This window comes from Tachysurus fulvidraco, chromosome 11 (assembly GCF_022655615.1).
Source record: "Tachysurus fulvidraco isolate hzauxx_2018 chromosome 11, HZAU_PFXX_2.0, whole genome shotgun sequence".
Lineage (NCBI taxonomy): Eukaryota > Metazoa > Chordata > Actinopteri > Siluriformes > Bagridae > Tachysurus > Tachysurus fulvidraco.
Window position 1 is genome coordinate 8,568,749 of NC_062528.1, and position 20,168 is coordinate 8,588,916.

Below are 20,168 nucleotides of genomic sequence, written 5' to 3' on the forward strand. Positions count from 1 at the left end.
CAGTGAACGCACTGAAACACGCTGGAAAACGCACGCTTTGGGAATTTCCCTCATTTGTTCGTATCAGCCCACCGTATTTTCTTACGAATTTGGTTCTATTTGATTCCATTTCCCAAATTATAAACAAAGTGGAAGCCTAATTTAAACCGCTGTGACATGGATGAGGCGCTTATAAACCACTACATGTTCACAATAATGAGCACAGGCTTTCTTTGTAGCTTGAAAGTAAAAAATCTTTTCACATGAAAATAAAAAGCCTTCATGACTTGTTTTTTTTTTTGGTTTTGTTTTGTTTTGTTTTGTTTTTTTGCTGTGGATCTCAGTCCCAATTCAACCCTCTAAGTCTGAAGCAGAGGTCTTATAAACCTTTCATGCAGTAGCTTCTCTAAGGAAGAAAAAAATATATTGTGCCCCATATTTGTATGTGCATTTCTATCAGTTTGGAATACATTATCTGTTCAAGCCGAATGATCTCTTTGTACTCGGTTAAATCCCTTGTGCATGTTCGTTCTCAGCAGTTCTTCTTGCACCATCCTCATGAAGAGGAGTGTGAAGATCACTCACGTCTTCCTCATTTCTGGAACACTGGCAAACGAAGCTTTGACGAATCTCAGCCACAGATGTTGACGCTTTGTTCAAATACTTGTCCAACAGCTCGTTTCTGCATCTCTTCTGGATCCTTACAACACAAGGACAATAAATCAGCTTCACTGTGTTGTTTTTGTTAAGCTAAGTAAATGACACTCAAGATGAATGCACTCTCCTGCATGTTGACTTTCTGATGAGAACCATGAAAGACTCTTTCCCTATTCCCGGGTTCATGCCAGGCTTTTTGTGTCAGAGCTTCTGTCTTCAACGCGAAGGGAAAAAAATCGACTGCGCTACGACGTGATTTTTCTTTTGTCTAAAGGAGTAAAAAATGCCAGATCTAATCATCAGCACTTGTGATTGAAACCAGTAAGACCTGCATGACAAACATGTCTATGCTCACATAGTTTTTAATTTGCGGTTTTAATCAAGTCAAGGTTTTAATCAAGTGTTTTCTTTTGAAAACCGATCATTGCTTTAAAGAAATGAATCTGCATTTAAAAAGTACAAATTAACATTTCAAAGCTAGCAACGGCCCTTAGATTTTCCCAAAGAGTCGGCCGCTGTGTGTGTTGTGTCGTCTAGGTTTTCCCATAAACGAGGCTTTTCTTTAAAATGACAGGAAACGATGGGAGACGGCAGGTCTTCCAGGTGCAATACGGCACACGATGTTATACGTTAGCGCTAACCTTGAACACTCTTGTCGGCTCGACGTGCGTTTTACTCGGCTAGTAAAAAGAATTGTAATTAAACGTATCCTGCTGGCCTTTCTTAAAGCTGAGTGGAGGCAGGTGAGGAGACGAATATAAATCAGCTTCTTCATGACTGCTGTGGAGGTGAATGATTTAGTGCTGACACAGCCAAGCAAGCTTCAAATACACTACAGGTTATTTAAAATTCATTATCCCTAAATCCTGTGCCATTTTCGCAGTCAGTGATATCATTTATATTGTAAAGTTCTGAGTGGCACTGAAGGAGATGGAGATTTCTGGTAGAGAAAGTTACAGGACTTTACTAGACTAACCGGAAATGTTTTTGCAGGACCACTATTGTATACGGTACAGTATATGTGTTAAGTACTTTATCCTGGTCTGGGTACTTTAGTTTTTTTTTTTGTTTTTTTTTTGGAGCTTATTCCAGGAACACTGGGAACAAAGAAGGAATACACCCTGGTTGGGAGTCTGTTGCCAGTCTATTGTATGCCACAGCACACATATTCATTCACACTGAGGGAAAAATTATTTCTTTAATAAAATTATATATTTTTATTATTATTATTACATTTTTATCCATTTATTTCTTTCTTTATTTGTTTGTTTGTTTGTTTGTTTATTTTATAAAAAAAATTATTAAACCATTTTTTCCCTGTTTTGTTGCGCCTATCTTCAGCATTGCATTTTTTTTTCATGTCACATGCCACAGTGGCACATAATGGCTCATCTAAGGTTTAAGAATTTATTGTTTTTCAAGAATTTCTGTTTTTACCTAGCCTACCAGGAGCAATAGATTAATCAAAAAGTAAAAAAAAAAAGAAATCAGACTTGCTTATGCTGATTAAAAGTGTCTGACAAGTCTATTTCCATTCCATTTCATTCAATTTCCATAAATAAATACATCCATGTGCCATGGAGACTCTTCAAAAACGCGTCCTTGCTAGCCAGAGCGCTGTAGCTTTGTTTTGTTGTGCATGCTGATTATCAGACAGAAAGGCTAAGACTGTGTCATGTGACTGCCCAGTCACTCAGGGCTGCTCGGGCGTGCTTCACGGTTCGTTTTACATTGCAGAGCTTAAATGGGAAAACATATTATGTTGTAGTTAATGTGGTTATAGGTGGCACAATAATCCATTAGCTGTGTGGTCAGGCACTCAACTTGATTAAATGGAAATGACCCACAGTTAAGAGACAAGCCTGCAGCCAACGTCGTTCCTGTGACGGATAAGGCATCTGTTCCCCTACAGAACGTATAATAAGAACAAACATTAGAATTCATGTATTCGAATTTTAAATATAATAATAGAGTACGGCAAAATAGGATTGCAATGCAGTGGTGTTAATCCAACGTTCTGAGCACCTTTTAGTTTCATCTGTTGTCCATTCAAGTCACATTTATGTGTGTTCAGCATTCAGTGTGTTTGCACAGGAATGAGGAGAGACGGGATGCGCTACACCATGCACTGTGATGCGTTCAGTTGTTTACTCTGGCGTAAAGCTGTTCCAAATGCATTGTCACGGTGTACTATAAATCAATACTGATAATTCTGCCATATTCTGATAATGATGTAATAGGAAGCATTATCAGAAAATGGCAAATGATTTATAACAAATGTAAAGGGTAAGTGTGTTTCCGTATATCTTTGTGTGTGTGTGTGTGTGTGTGTGTGTGTGTGTGTGTGTGTGTGTGTGTGTGTGTGTGTGTGTGTGTCTACCAAGGACAGAAGATTTCTCATGCATTTCATGGCCATTTTACACACTGTTTCATGGCTCAGCGTGTCATTTAGTGTCACAAACAAGACTTCTAGAGATTGCAACTTATATTAAACTAAGGATGTTTTTATATTTTTGTTTGTTTGTGGTATATTTACTGAAGTGTGAAAGCTGTTTTCTAGAACAATGGTCGAAGGCTCATTTCCACCAAACATCAGTCACTGAATACTTCAAGGTGTCTTGTCACTTGTTTCAGGTTCGGTGTAGTTAAAGGTTGTTACGGTCAGTAGAGACAGAATGCCTTACTGTATCTATAGATGGACTGCAGAAAGCATTCACGTTTCCAAAAGGTCTATTGAAAGCATATCATCTGCCAGCATGTAAACATGTATGTCTTCTAATATGCTTTTAAAAGATACATTTTTTTTGCTTCTTGCTTGTTGGTACAAAAGGAAAAGAACAGATAAACCAAATGCCATTTTGCAACCAATCTATGGTTCAAGAAATGATTATGATCCCCTTTCCCCAAACAGGCCAAATCAGGGTTGGGTACAAATACGAGTTTAAATATATACCCAAGAACAAGGTACTTTCACATGAAGAGGTCAACTTGCCAACCGTAGCGCTGGTCCCATAGAACTTTAGCAAACACTCTAGATAATCTCCTTTTTCAAACAATATACTTTAATAACTGTTAAAGATGGGATACCTCAAAACTTTTTCCAACTCACTGACACACAAAACTCACTGTGTTGTGATGCTATATGTTTGATTTTGCTGTTGGTGCATGATCACGCATATATACGTAAGATTGTAAGATCGTGGCCGGAAAAAATGTGCAAAAGTTATCAGATACACTTCACACACCGTACACCAGGGGCAAGACCTAGAAAAAGAAAATAGTGCTGTTGTGTCATGCCAGATTCTTGCCAATCCCTTCCATTATTCTCTCCAGTACTGTGATTTTTCTCAACTCTTGGTGATCCCTGCATATTAGTCCGATGTCTGATTTCATGCTGCTGATTTGGTGTCTGGCACACTGTCCCAAAACCCAGCAGTGGGCCAATGTTTCCATTTGGCGCTCTTTGTTACGAGCACTGGGGGGTATAGGCTGGGAAAATTGCCCAGCTTCAGATTTCTCTCCCTTCCTGTTGCAGAAAGGGAGCACAATATACCCTGGTTTACAGCACACTGAAGCACCACACCGTTCCCCAAATTCCTGTGGTGTTCGATGCTATTTCTTACCTTCTTGCCTACATTGTTCATTTTTAATGGAATTTTAAAGCTGCTTGCTAACAATGCACTGGCTTTGCAATTGTGCTAGGAAAGTATTTAGATCTGGTGAACTCTAATGTACGGAGTGCTGTGCCAGATGATGCCTATTTAAAATATTGTTTTATTTACTCATCTATAAATTATCTTCATGGGTGACAGAAAATCAGTTTTCCTCCTAAGTGCATTAGTACTAATTTCAGTTTGGTACACAGTAATTTAGTTATTTTCACCACAAAGCAAATCTAGATGTGTCTAGAAACATTAATCACTCTACGAGTATTAGGAACAATCATAGTGACAAACAGCACTGAAGCCAACTGTAATTTATTATCTGTAAAGAAACTTATGGCTGTTGTTAATGGGTCTCATTAGAATTAGAAGTCATATCAAAGCTATTTCTATTATGTGTGGTTTGATTCACTTGCCTGCAAGTATTCTTTAATGGCTGCCTGCCACGTTAACCCAATGATTAGATTCTTTTTGTTTTGTATTTTGTATTTTTGCTCATGGTATTTTTGCTTCTACTCAACACGCACCCTTTTAACTGTAGTTCAAAACTCGGTATTTTTGCATGGTGTCACGTATTCGACTGGAAGCAGATACGGGTGAAGAGGTCATTTTTAATTACGTTGCTGGACAAACAACTAAACTGAAAGCGTGGTTAGAGAAATCAAAAACGAATGCTAGAATACGGGAATACTGAAGAACTAGAGCATAACGTGTAAGTGCAAACACACAGGTAAGAAACAGAAGCTACAGTAGACAACAAACTGGTCACACAGATGTGCCTAACACAGGTGACTAACTGACTTAAATAATAGTTACAAGACTGTAACTAATGACTAAATTGTTGAACGAGGGCAATGAAATACATAATCAATGAAGATTACATCAAAATCTGTAGGTTTTTCCCTTTACTAGTTGTGGGAAGTCGTAGTTCAGTTTTTAAGATGTTGGACTGCTAAATGGAAGGTTATGAGTTCAAATCCCTGGACCACCAAGCTGCCACCCGTGGGCCCCAATGCAAGGCCCTTAACCCCCAATTACTTTGTTGTATAAATGCCAAGCTCAATGAGATAAATGTAAGTCGCTCTGGTAAGCTTCCGCCAAATGCCAGAAAAGTAAACGTACTAGTCTAGCAAGGAAAGTTCCACATACAGTACTTTCTATGTGACATATGTTTGGACTCAAAACCCACAATCCAATTTAATGTCCAGTTGTTGAGACAACCCTCCTATTTTATCAGGGCTTAGGGCCGACTGGATCAGTTCCCTGCCTGGGAATCGAACCTGGGGTGTGGCAGCGACAGGACAGGATCCTTCACCTGCAAATTTAATGTCCAATTATATTACCAATTCAATGCTGATTCTAACAGGAAGTTATTTTTAAGGTTGGGTATCAAAAGAAATTTTCCTGGTTCCGATTCCGGTTCCAGTTCTGCCTTACGATTCCATAATAAAAAAATGTGAAAAATAATGCACAAAAGTTAAACAATTCCATTTGTGTTTATTAATCACTCTTTAAACAGAGCATTTCAATTGATATCAATTTAAAAAAAGTAAATAAATCCAACATCAAATTTAACCTCCAGAATTACAACTTAGCAAAACAGTTAGCAATTTTTCTGAAGAAAAATCAACATGTCTGCTTTCTCTGGGAGAAGACGAGACCTTTCCTGGCTTATTGTATCTCCAGCTTTGGAGAAAACCCTCTCAGACGGGGTAGATTTACTTCATTGTTGTAGCTTTGGAAATGAATCCACACTTTAACACAAAGCGAACCTCAGCACAGCAGCGTGAGTGACTGATTTCTGTGGTTAATTTAGTTGCGTGACTGTAAACAGTGTAAACAATTAACATTCATGAGGTAAGACGTGGCTATTTAAAGTGACCGCATCGGAACCGTGTTTGGAACCGAAGCTTAAAAATTCCGCGTGGTTCCTGTTAAAAAACAGAACCGGTTCTCGGTTCCCAACCTTAGTTATTTTATAAATAAAAGTTGTGTCACATAATTAAGATATGTACAGTGCTGATTATGTATAATGATGATTTACCAGGCAGGCACGAAATATATTGAATATTCAATTATACGCAAATATCAGCAAAAGCATATTTACTTTTTATAGATTTTTCAAGATTGAAGATTTTTTAGAAAGCAAGGGATTTTTTTTCTCACAATAAAAGTATAAATAAACATTGTTGTGCTGGTTGCTTACCAGATTGCATCATGTTTTCTTTTCTGGACAGGCTCAAGGAAGGGGCATTGGGCAGCGTCTGACCGAGAGGCAAGAGGTTTTTCCCTCAGTTGGGATAAACTTACACAGAATTTGAAGTGGTTGAAGATAACATCTTCAGATTTTAGATGTTTATGAACCAGCACTTCATCTCAGAGAGCAGAAATGGGTTCGATATTGCTATTAACTTTGGAATTATAAACATTTGTTGGGAGGATAATAACCACTTTTGGATTTGTTTGGGAACTTTCGATGAATATATTGCCCCTATAGGCTAGATGAAAACAGGAATACTTAAAATGACTGCAAGTTTTTTATTAACCACCATGACAAAGAAACTATTAACCACCATGACAAAGGAACTCAATGCTGACTCCATTTTTTTGGCCATTGGTAAAGAGTTAGACTCACAATCACATCAATCAATGGTCTGTAAAAGCCTCCTGCTTCAGAATCCAGAACAACAAAATAAAACTTATTTTAAACTTTGATGCAGCGATCATTTTTTAGCAGCATTGTCATTTCAGATTGAAGCAAATGTGCCTTTTGATGATATGGGTAAGGAACGCTCAGCTAGATCACTTACCAAATGATAGCCAGCCTGTGAGCTGTCTGAGTGCTGCACATGTTTGTCATTGTCATGCTGCCTCGATACACACTAAATTACTGACAGATTACTCATGAATATATTGTGATGCATTCTTGCTGTGGCTGATGATCTCGGTTGTGCATTGCATCATTAAATTAGATCACGGTAATTAAAAAAAGATTACAATACAGAAAATCACAATGATGTTGTTTATATTAACCTGGAAATGAGACTTCAACCTGGTCATGTCTGGTTCCTTCACCCTGCCTGGGTTCTAATCTTTAGAGAATAACCAACACCTGTGTTCACACAAATGACAGCAGAGCAAGTCATTAGCACATGTTATATGACGGCTAGTCGAACGAATCGATCTGACACAAAGGGTGTCCAGAAGAAGCTTGAATGAAATAAATGTCCTATTTATGGTGTTGTGGGTTTAGTTTTGCTGGTGTTGAAAAATAGCTGCATGGAATCTACTACAAATTTCATGATGCTGGACCTTGCTTGGGTTTTTTTTTAATGTTGTGGTGTCCATGGGCATATAAAAAATTGCTTTCAGACTGCAATAGATTGATATAGATTGCCAGGCTTTGACCTCAAATAAGGTCAAAACAAATAGTATATTTGGCTTCAGACTGGCTCTAACTTTAAGCAGTAATTTGGAGATATGTTCAGTGGCACCTACACAGCTTATTTATAGCAGCAGTTCATTAAAAAAAAAACAGATCCCATCTTATATAACATCAGATATTCATTTATCAGTATCAACATGTACAAATGCCTTGTGTAGCTACTTACATTTACAGCATTTAGCAGACATACTTATACAGAGTGACGTACATTTGATCTCATTTTATACAACTGAGAAATTGAGGGCTAAGATCCTTGCTCAGGGGCCCAGATGTGGCAACTTGGTGGATGTAGGAATTGAACTCACAACCTTCTGATTGGTTGCACAGCACCTTTTTCCACCAGGCTATTACATCCCCCACTTATGAATACAGCACAACATCAGGGTATTCAAAGAGGCACTGAAATGTACAGTATATGCTGTAAACGTTGGGTTTGGGTCAAACAATGTATTTGGGTAAACGACAAAAACACTGGAAAATGGAAAACCCACTCTTATCCATTGACATGTGCTGTATTTAAGCACATGAAATAATGACACCCAAATATTTTAAGTTGTTTGTGGTTGAAATGAAAGTTTAGGGTTTCCAGTTTATCAGTAATCCATTGGTGCCTTCTGTAGCTATAAAATTCATATCCCTAGGCCTGAAAAAAAATTCTACGTTTTTGACCACCGTGTTTTCATCACATAGTAAGAGTCCATGTCAAAGGTAAAGGTCAAAGGCTAAAATACAGGAAGACACGTTTAAATAGAGAAAGATCATAGTCAGAAGTGTAGAAAGTATTGACTCAAAGGTTAAGGCCAAGCTGCCTCTGTTGGGCTTTCGTTCAAGGCCCTTAACCTTTGCTATAGGTACACTGTATCATGACTGACCCTGTGCTCTCACCTCAGTCTGAGATATGTGAAGAAAATTATTTGTCTGTACTGTAAAGTATTTGTGACAAGTAAATACTTCTCCATCAGACATACACGATTGCTGTTATGTTGAATATCAGCAGGTGATATGACTCATAGGTAGGAAATAGTACAACAGTTTCATAAAAACAAAAAGTCAATTGATTGACATTTCAGACACAATATGGACAGATATTTATGTTTACTTTTGCTTCAATAAATGAAAAGATGTAACACACAGACTCACTATCATATAGAAAGTATAGTGTGTCGTTATAGTGGATATCGGTATCAAATATAAGTGGACCGGAACTGTGATTATTATGCACAATAAGACTAAATGACACAACAGAGTGTGCCAAGGCAAAACAATCAAACAGCATACGTCTGGGTAAATAAAAACACAAAGAGAATAAGAGTCTAGCTAATACATAGTTATTACATAGTTATTACATAGTTATTACTAAGCCACAAACATGAACATTACAGACTCAAGAAATTTAAAGGAAAAAATAGTGGTTTATAATATTAACATAGGTAATTATCTGTCCAAGAGGAAGAACTAATTCAGTCCATTCTCATGACGGTCAGCAAATTTCCTCATCTTTGAAAAACAACCTGTTTTATTATTTTTGGTATCATTACACCTTTTTTTGCAACAGATTGCAACGCTAGCAGCGGATTCTGCCATGTTTGCACGCCTGAGTACTGAATATGGTGGTAGATTGAAAGCCCCCCGAGGCTGTCTGTAATGTGACTGACAGTCACAGTGTAACTGAAGGAGTCTGTCGGGAGTTTTTCCAAGGACTCTTTTTTCAATACAATTTGTTGGCCTTGTTTGTATTGCTTTAACAATGAGGTTTCATTATCTTGCCCTGACATACAATATCATATTTGCTTAAGAACAGGAAATCTATTGACCAGTACACCTGACACGCTGAATGCTGATATAACTTCTGATATTATGGAATCTCACACTGTGTTTCTGTCTTTTTCCTTCCCTCTCAGCTGCAATCCTCGATGATCCAATGGAGTGCAGCCGTGGGGAGCGCTTGGCCATCACGCTGGCAAAAGACAGTATCAACCGTTCCAGCAACCGCTCTACAACAGGCAAGCTGGAGGTGGACATCTTCGAGTTGCTCCGAGACAGTGAATATGAGACTGGAGAGACCAGTAAGTAGCAGGAGGGAGAGCTTGGCCTATAGATGCATGATTAAATCCTCTCCCTTGGTGGCAAATTAGTTTGCCTTGTCAGTTCTGCCTCATTCCCCTGCACTCCTCTGTCTGTTCTTGTGGAGGAGGATCAGTGGTTGACATGATCAATCTAATAAAATAGGCCTCCTACATGATGGCAAACGAATGTGTAGTAAATAATGTGCGCGTACAGGACAAGCCGAGGACAGAAACCCTATGAACCCTTTGGAGGCCCCAGTTATACAGAAATCACTGCTCAGGTTTTCAGAATCTGAATCAGAATATGTTATTAATCCCCATGGGGAAATTGGGTTCGTTACCGCAGACAACATAATAAGAAAACAAAAATAGAGACTTATATACAAAAAAAGATATAAATAAAGCTATAGGATTCAAAATAAATATACCGATAAAGGTGTATAGTTGCACAGAGGAATTATACAGTCCGATGAACACAAGTAGGAAGGATTTTCTCTGTCACTTTGAACACCTCGGTTGGATGAGTCTGCAACTGAATGTACTGTACTCCTGTATCCAGCCAGGACCTCATGGAGCGGGTCGAAGATGTTGTCTGAGATAGCCAGTAGCTTAGACAACATCTTTCATTCTGTCATTACTGTCAGTGTTGGGACTCTGTCCTCGTGTGTCTTTAGTGAGAAAATATTCAAAAAAAGGTTGTGCAGCATCTGTTAAAATTTTGATGAACAGGGAACAACTACCTTACTTAGTAAGGGATTAACTTGCTGGGCCCCTGAGCAAGGCCCTTAACCCTCAGTTGCTCAGTTGTAAGTCACTCTGGATAAGGGTGTCTGCTAGATGCCGTAAATGTAAATGTAAACTTACTTACTGTATGTCCTTATCTCTGTCTGTTTTATGTACTATACTATAGCACCAGGGTCCTGGAGAAACCTAGTCTCATTTCACTGTGTACTGCAACCGCTATATATGGTTGAAATGACAATAAAAGCTTCTTGAATAGACAAAACTGCCATAGTATATAAGCATCAGTATATGTGGACCAAATGAGCAGTCACATATAAAGCCAAATGATTTCCCTTTATATAGCAGTAGTCCTAGCAATAGTCCTAGCTGAAAAGAAGAACCTTCATGAAGTTGTCACATACAGTACAGGGAGTGACCAGTAATTATCTAATTTCCCTACAGCTTCTTTAATTTTGCTGTAGGTCTGATCAATTTTTTTGTCAATTTTGGAGGGACGTCCTTTTTTTGTTTTTTGGTAACGTCACTTGGTGTTCTATGCTACAAGTTCTTTTGTTCTCCTTCTTCTAACTAATACCTGTGCTGTTGTGGAAGTAATTGACGTTTTGTAATAGATAGTTTGGACTAGATTCCATACATGCTTTGTAAACTCTTGTGCAGTGTAAACTCTTTATTGACCATGGCTTGATCACTTGAAACCAAGCAGGTGTCATGAATATTCTACAGAAACAAATGATCTTTATTTAGAGTTAATAAGAATTATTTTTACCAAGCTTCATCGGGCCATTTTCAGTCAAGTCAAGCCTCAGATTCATGTTTTTGGCTGACTAGTGGAACCCAGCTTATTCTTCTGCTGTTGTAGGCCATCCCCCTCAAAGTAATGTGTTTGGAGATACTTTTCTGCTCACCACAGTTATAACAAGTGGGGAAGTTGTGGCCTAATGATTAGAGAGTTTGACTCCTAACCCTAAGATTGTGGGTTCGAGTCTCGGGCCGGCCACGACTTAGGTGCCCTTGAGCAAGGCACCGAACCCACCAACTGCTCCCAGGGCATCACAGCATAAATGGCTGCCCACAGCTCCGGGTGTGTGTTCATGGTGTGTGTGTTCACTGCTGTGTGTGCACTTTGGATGGGTTAAATGCAGAGAACAAATTCACGTATGGGTCACCATACTTAGCCGTACGTCACGTCATTTTCAAATAACACTTTCATTTTCAAATAACAAGTGGTTATATAAGTTACTGTAGGATTTGTGTACTCAAACTAGTCTGGTTATTCTCCTATTCGCTTTGCTTACAATCCTCTATTTTTGCACCTTATGTGGCGAGGAAAACTTACTTTAAGTCCTTTGCGTTTTATGTAGCACCAGGGTCATGGAGAAACACTTTCATTTTACCGTGTAGTGCGTCAGCTATATACAGATTGGTTGAAATGACAATAAAAGCTTCTTGACTCTTGACTTAAGATAGACATGCTAACTACTGCGTACTAGATTAAGAAAGTAAACAAGGGTTTATTAACTATAATCGTTAACATCTGTTTCAGTATAAATATGAATTCATAAGAGTATTATATTATATTAATAACAGGAAAAAAATATTTTTCAAATGTTTTGTATTATCATGATTTGTATTATTCATATGCAGCGAGTCTGTTCTGTGAAAGAAAGATTCAAACATTTCAACAGAAGTGTTGATACTAATGACTTGAATTTCTGTTTAAAAAATGAATCATAGCTGGCTGTATTCCGTCTGTTGAACAAGCAGTGTGCCCGATTGTTTTTTTTTCTCTCTGTGATTTTATATACAAGAAATTAGCTATTTAAACTGGTTCAGTATTCATATTATTTTCATTCTTCACACTCCATAGTGGAGCTTAATGAAAGAAGACACTTAAGTCTATAAGTATTTGTATTTATTTTATAAGAATTTCTGTTTTTTACCAAGTCTACAAGGGCCAAAAGGTTCATTTTTTTCACACAAATGTCTCTACCTTCAAAGTAAATTGTGATGTCAAACCCATTTCTGCTCTCTGAGATGCCCAAAGTTCACAATCATAAAAAATCTGAAGGCGTTTATGTTCAACCACTAAAATCTGGCATACGGTTATCCCAACAGACAAAGGTCTCACACTGAAAGCAAGTGTTCTGACCAATTTGATTTAAGAACGCTATTTGAGTTACAATACCCTTCTTGACAGCGTGTACAATTCAGGTCTTCTCTGACCTTTCTGATCAACAAGGCATTTCTTCCTGTTGATTTTTTCCCCCCGCACTATTTTCTGTAAACTCTAAAGATTGTTATGAGTGAAAATCTCAGGAGATCAACAGTTCTTGAAATATTCATACCAGCCTGTTTGGTACCAACAACATGCCATGGCCAAAGGGGTCACAGTATCCCTGTTCTCACACTTAATGTGAACATTAAGTGAAGGACATGATGATATGCTTTGTGCTACTGTCGCACTACAGTATGTAACACTTTTGTTGTTGTTGTTCCTGGGTAGCAAATGTTTCCTAATTGCTTATAGCTTAATAGTATGGGAAATGGCTATGAATCGCCTCAAATCTGGCCTTAGGAAACAATTTATCGCAGCTCTTGATAAGGACTCAGCAGCCTTCAAGTATCTTCAAAGTATTCTTTCCTAAGCTGTCTGACACAAAAGTCAAAGCCAGTGTCTTCGCCGGACCACAGATAAGAAGTTCCTGGAGTGCACAGTATTCCCCAAGAAGCTCACTAAGAAGGAGAGACCGGTTCGCAGCTTAGTAGTTGGTAGTAGTGGTTTAGGGCTTCCTGGGCAATCACAAAGCCAGAGTAGAGCTGTTTCAGTCTCTGATGAAGAACTACATCACAATGGGACATTTTATAACTCTGAAAGTCCTTATCCTTCATCCTGATCTTGATTAGTTCAAGGAGAATACGGGAGCATCCTCAGAGGAGCAAGGCAAGAACTTCCACCAGCATATTGTATACTGGTCTCTGAATGTCACTAGCAACTACAGTATAAAGAGAATGTCAGGATACAGGCATGGACATAAGGCCAAGGACCTCATGATTTATTTAAAATGTAGAAATCAAGAGATGTAATCCAAAGACCTCTTTGATAAACAAGGGGGTATGCAAAATCTAAAAATGATAGGGTAAGGTCACAGCCAGGATAGTACACAAGAAGCAAAGGCTTGGTAACGACTGGTACATAGAGACACAGTTGGACACCGTTTCTTGCAAAGTCATTACAGTGAACACAATAGGAGATTACTGTACATTTACTTACTTCTAAATCTTTCTTGTATGACTACACATTGATTTTACAGACGTTATGTGTACAAGACGCAAATTCACCTGTTTTCTAAATGAAAATAGGTACATTTAAAATGCCCATGTCCTGATAACTAACTAGAAGGTCATTTTAATGTGATTAATAGCCATTTTCTTTACTTTTGCTGCAGAAAATAACACATTCTACCCCAAAAAAAAAAAGAAATTGCCATATAGTGTAAAAGCAGCATATAGAAATGATCAAATGCATTTCATTCACAGTAAAAATAGTGAAAAACATCCTCAGCAGTTAAAGCGTTTAACATCGTATTATATTGTACAGTATGTCTCACTGAAAAGATTACTTAAAAAGAGTACTTGAGGTAGCCTAGTGTATAAGGGAGTGAGTAAATGAGTTAAGACAAGGTTGTGTCTTATTATGTAGTATTGGATCGTACGAGTGCCGTGCCATCAAGTTTTCATACCACCGCTTTGTAAGCAATTTCACTCTTACTCTCCTGTAATGTCACTTTCTGTTTCTCCTGCTCATACGTCAGTACTGTGTGTGCCTCGGTGTATGAGGACACTGAATGCAAATTCACTATACAATATTTTGTCCCTGTTCACTTTAATATTTAAAAATAACCTGAAAGTCATCTTGCAGTACGGTAAGAAAAGCTGAGCTGGATTTAACTTTATGCAAAAGCCCTTCATCATACAGCACTGACCACTGAGCCCAGGTGCTGCAGTGCTGTTGAGTGCAAATTATGGTGCACCAAGGCTGTTCCTCCAAATAATATATATATGTATATACAGTATGTATATATATATATGATCCATTAAAAGTTATTTATAGCAGTGTCATGTTCCTTGTAGTGTATCACCTTAACTCTTTGTGTCCATGTTCAGCATTGATTCTTTTTGACAGGTCACACTTCACAGTAGAGATTAACGGCTCATATGAATGTAGACACTTAGGGCTTTAAGGATTTGTAGTTTTCATAATAATGTCTGTTTTTAAGTAGCCTATTATATGTACAGAATTTTCCAAGAAAACAAAAACTGTTGCAGCTGAACTGTAAAGTAAAACAATTAGGTACCACATAAGTCACTCTAGATAGCTAGATAAGAAATGAAACTAACATTTAAAATGGGTAGCATGGTGGGTAGCTAATGGGTCCTGGTCTGATCCTGAGCTCTGGTTTCTTCATACATCTCAAATAGTATGCTCAGTGGATTAAAACTGAGCGTGAACATGTGTTTGTGTGTATGTCAGGATTTGGATCCATTGCAAACCTGTTCAGGTATAAACTGAAGATGGATGAATAAATGGATGGATGGATGGATGGGTGGATGGATAGACAGACACACATCAAGTAGTGAGTTATTGTTGCCTGGAGCTGAGGCTGATCATAATAAATTAGATTTAAATCTGATAAATTAGATATTCTACCTTCTCTGTAGACATCTGGCCATCACACTTAAAAGTGCTTGTTGAACATCTCATTCAAATTTAGTCTCCTTTGCTGTAATAATAACTTCCTTTCACCAAGAAGTCTCTACACTGGATTTTGGAGTGTGGCTCTGAAGATTTGTGCTCATTCATCCTGGTGGTGCATTAGCACATAAGTGAGGTCAGGAACTGATTTGGGGTGAAGAGGCTCGGTGTGACGTTTTCATTCCCGTTCATCCCAAAAGGTGTTTGAGTCAGTGAGGTTGAGTCAAGGCATTGTGAAGGATACTGGAGTTCTTCCTCACCAACCTCATCAATGTCAACATCTTCATGGAGCTTGCTTTGTGTACAGTAGAATATTCATTGTAATGAATTTGTAATGCTACAGCATGCATAGACAATTGAGTGTTTCCAACTTTGTGACAAGGGTTTTAGGATGGCTAGCATATACAGGTAGGTGTGAGGGTCAGGTGCCACATATCTTTGGCTATATAGTGTATAATTGTTGTAACTATTCAAAGCTGCGATTGGCTGAACACAGATATTTTAAGAGGAGTGACGGCTGCAGAGTGCTGGATGAGAGGTACGGCATTGAAGTCGTTTGGCTCAGTGCTTGGTCTTCGTTGCTGTCAGCAGTCTCTGCATATAAAGGAGAGAAACAATCCTTTTTTTAGACCTTTTTGTAATCCCCTGGTTTCTCCAGGAGGATTTGGAGCTACCGTTCTCATTGGATACCAGCCATGTGCGATTGTTCCACCCTGCCTTGCATCCATGTGCTCCAGTGCTGTCCATAGCAATGGGGCTGCTGTGAAGTGCCACTGTACTGTTTCCACACTGTCAAACTGAGTTTTCTTTATTTTCTCCTGTCTGTGAAAATATGGTCATTTGGCCCTTATTGTAATCTTTTGAAAATATTTATGATTATTTTTCTGACCAGATCGTGATAATGACATTAACTGAAGCAGGGATGAATCAAGACTCGATTTAAATTGTCTTGTTTATTCATCTGAAGTCTGTGAAGCTCCACTGACATGCACAATACAACTCTTGAATGATATATTATACAAATATTACAGATAGTAGCACCTACATGTTAATGTTAGCAATACTAATTTTAAGTTGATCTCTCAACATACAGTATATTGTGAGTCTTGGTACACAGCCTACAATACACAACACTCTACTGTAGGCTTCTATCATACAGTATATACAGTACAGCATTTATTTAGCAAGACAGTTGATCTGCTTTTAGACTCTGCTTTCATTGTATGTTCTTTTCCTGTTGAGGATGCTAGTTCCAAGACACACTAGTGGTTGAGCATCTTTGCAGAATTCACTGAATGCGAAGCTTCATTTCTCACAATCCACTATGGCTCCTGATCCTTCTGTCCCTCTGATTACTAACGCCGACTAAACTTTATAACTTTATAACACTACATGAATATAAATGAGCACCTTACAGAATGAAAAAAGATAATCGTTCTGGATTGCAGTTTTCCCCTGCTGTTGACTGTCACAATGCACAGTGTGACATCGCTTAACAAATCACAATTGCTTTGTGGTCTATTTTAGTGACTTAATTCTCGCCTCATCATCAGTCAATTGGTAATTAAATTCATGTGGGTTTTAACATTAAAATGTAACCACAGTGTATACATATTGATGATTATTCTACGCTGAGTCTTCCCTCAGTATAACAGACTGCAGTTAAAACAATTACATCGTCACACTCAGGACTGTGGCGGATCAGTTATAAGAAGTCTATATCTATAAGGGGAGCTGAAAATCAGAATTGTAATACATATCAAAGGGCCTTTTTATACCTGGTCACTTCATGTGTTTTCTCTGATCAGATAGCTATCTTATTTGTTAAAACTGTTACATTTACCTCAGGCCACATAAATGTGTCTTGGCGAATCGGATATCAATCCGATCTTTCTACTCCCGCCCAATATGTAAATATATTTTACCTCATTTCTGGGGTAATTGAAATGGAACACGCTTTGGTGTATGCAGTTGCTACAAAAAACAGCATTTACTGTTTGCTGCATTTTTGCTGGCAGCAGCAGTGCATTTTAAGACCCAACGAGACACCTGGGTGTAAGATCGGAGCAAGCAATGGTGGGAAAACATAATTGTTTCTGGTATGCACGACTCGCGAGTCACCTGCGAGTGACTTACTTCCGTTTGGGAGGAGTATACAGTAGCGCTGACGTATGTAGCTTGAACAACCACATTCATTTACACCTGTCCAGTTTCATCTGAAATGCGTCCCCTCCTGAAGTGGTGTGAGCGATCGGATTTATATCCATCTCGAAACCGTTTCGGAGGGAATTTACACCTGGTCTTTTTACGATCGGATAGCTATAGGATCACAGAAAACGCATGAAGTGACCAGGTGTAAAAAGCCGCTTATTTTAAGTAATATGTTTACTTAAAGACTTCATTTTCATTGATTTCCCACCCCTCTATCTTAGTTGGCAAATCCAGTGCAATTCCAATACTGTACGTCGGTTTCATCAAAATGAATGCGACTCTGACTTTATTACATTAACGTTGTATACACGTTATACATAAACCCAAGGAAAAACGTCCACATTCGAGACAAGCTGTCCAGCCACTAATTTCCGTTCTTGTACAGATGAATTACATTTATTGCAGAGCTCATAAAGATGTTATCATAGTCCATAATAACCATGTATCAATCCATAGGAATCATAAGAAAACAATCAGACAAATATAAAATAGAACAAATGGTAACAAAATAAATAGGAACTTATAAGCCCTGTATCACCAATCAGCACATCTTGAAATTGATCTGTGTGCAATTCTCTTCACCTGGATATTGGACAACCAGTATTCACATTCGTACTTATAATGGCTTCAGACCACCCTCACATGGATTATCACATGGAGTTATTAATATGTATTGGTTCCATTTTCTTTGTTTTTGATGTACAGTACCTGTAAGTTTACAAGGTATGGTTAATAATGTCGTAACTTAATCAATTGCACTAATTTACTGGTTCATGATATGTACAGGAATCAGAAAAAAATGTATAGAACTTACGATTATATACATTTAGATTATTGGTGATTCAATTCTCTTTAAATCCACTACCATTGGTTACATCCACACCAAGCCCTCAATTTTGTTTTAAAATGATTTGAAATAACATTTAATGCTTCACGGAATGAACTGCACAGCTGCCGAATAGCCACATGGTTAGTCATTTAAAGGCAGCAAACCACTAAAACTCACACTTGACTGGTTTTCTCCACTTAGGCCCCAATAATAATTCATCGAATCTGTAGACTCATTGCAGCCTATTTAAATCAAATGAGATATCTTTTGGGTTTAACATTGTAGAGCTGTTCTATAGACTGCTGCAGCAGCCAAACATTTATGTAGGCCAAGATAGGAACGCAATCTCTCTGATTTGGCTGGACTTATTCAGCCTTAGCACTTGGTGTGAAAATCCTGATACACCAGTAGATTAAGAGCAGGCAGGCAGGCAGTCAGGCAGGCAGGCAGTCAGGCTCTCTCGTTGGTCATTAAGGGATTATTATCACCTGATTCATTGCTTCCCTAATTTCCAATCTAAGGCTGTGTAAATTCTCTGCTCAGGCATTCTTTTAGCCACCACCCCTCTCTCTCTCTCTCTCTCTCTCTCTCTCTCTCTCTCTCTCTGCTACAGGTACACACACATTCCAACCCTGCCCTTACAACACTAATTAAAATAAAGGGATTATATCCTTACTTGAACATTTCCATCATTGCTAAAGAAGATTAGATAACATCCCACTATTGTATTCTGTTTTGTCCTCACCAATTAATTTTTTTTTCCTCTGACAGATAATCCTGCCACATAATTGTACAATGCATTGTACCATGCATTTCTCATATGTTGTGTACATGTTGTATAAATATTGAGAGAGTGTGCAGTTTAGACAATAAGCTAGACATTAACATTAATGTCGGGTGATGTTATTGGATTGGATTCTATTTCCGATGTTCAGAAAGGAGGATTTTTGCTTGAATTGGTTCAATACATTTACAGAAATGTGCTTTGATGCTGAAGAGAGTGATTCTGGTCTTTCTCCTGCTTCCTGACAGTGTGCCAGATCATGTCGAAAGGGGTGGTGGCAGTCCTGGGTCCCTCCGCCAGCCCGGCATCCAACTCCATCATCAGCAATATCTGTGGAGAGAAAGAGGTGAGTGCTGGCTCGTTCTCCTCTATACAGAATTGTGCCGCAGCCCATTATGTATTACTGAACAATCGTTCATATCATTGGTAATATTGTCGTTACATTCTGTACCCGAAAGCCGTCCAAATCATGAGAATACGGGACAAACATTCTAACTGGCATGTATACACTCTTAGCTGTCACCTACTGTACACATTGTTAACAGGTAGCAGACCTGATGTATCAGTCCTATCTGTTTTTGCTCTATCGAATATAATCCCGTTTGACTAAAGCTTATCTTCAGCTAAAATGATTTTAAAGGTACAACATACTGAATTCTGTTTCAGCACATCCAGAAACATGTTTCTGCATTACTCGGTACATTTTTTTGTCTTGTCAGCAAACACAACACCCTGAATTCCTCTGAATTATGTATTAATTTCCTGATGTGCTGTCTGATGTTTTGCACTGCCTCGCTTTCAAATACCGAGATGTTCAAGCTTCACTGGAATACATTACACAGCTGATAAATAATCAAACACGTTTACTCGAACTGGTCTACTGACTTAGCATCATTCCATAATGTCCTCATTAGTCAAGATCAACTTCAGCTTACCTTAGAAATCGGACATCAGGGATAAATATTCATTGGCACGTCCTACAGATGAACGCTCCGGTCACGTATTGAGGGGCTGATACAAGCTTTCATGTTTACGTCA

General features: G+C 38.3%; 1 protein-coding gene across 1 annotated transcript in view; it reads left to right on the forward strand.

Moving 5' to 3' along the window:
* grik4 (glutamate receptor, ionotropic, kainate 4) overlaps window positions 1–20,168 on the forward strand; it is a 369,932-nt gene that overhangs the window by 218,057 nt on the left and 131,707 nt on the right. Inside the window, exons 4-5 of the mRNA XM_027174034.2 lie at window positions 9,645–9,809; window positions 19,379–19,476. Coding sequence (XP_027029835.1) covers window positions 9,645–9,809; window positions 19,379–19,476 — 263 coding nt within the window. The remainder of the gene's footprint in view (window positions 1–9,644; window positions 9,810–19,378; window positions 19,477–20,168) is intronic.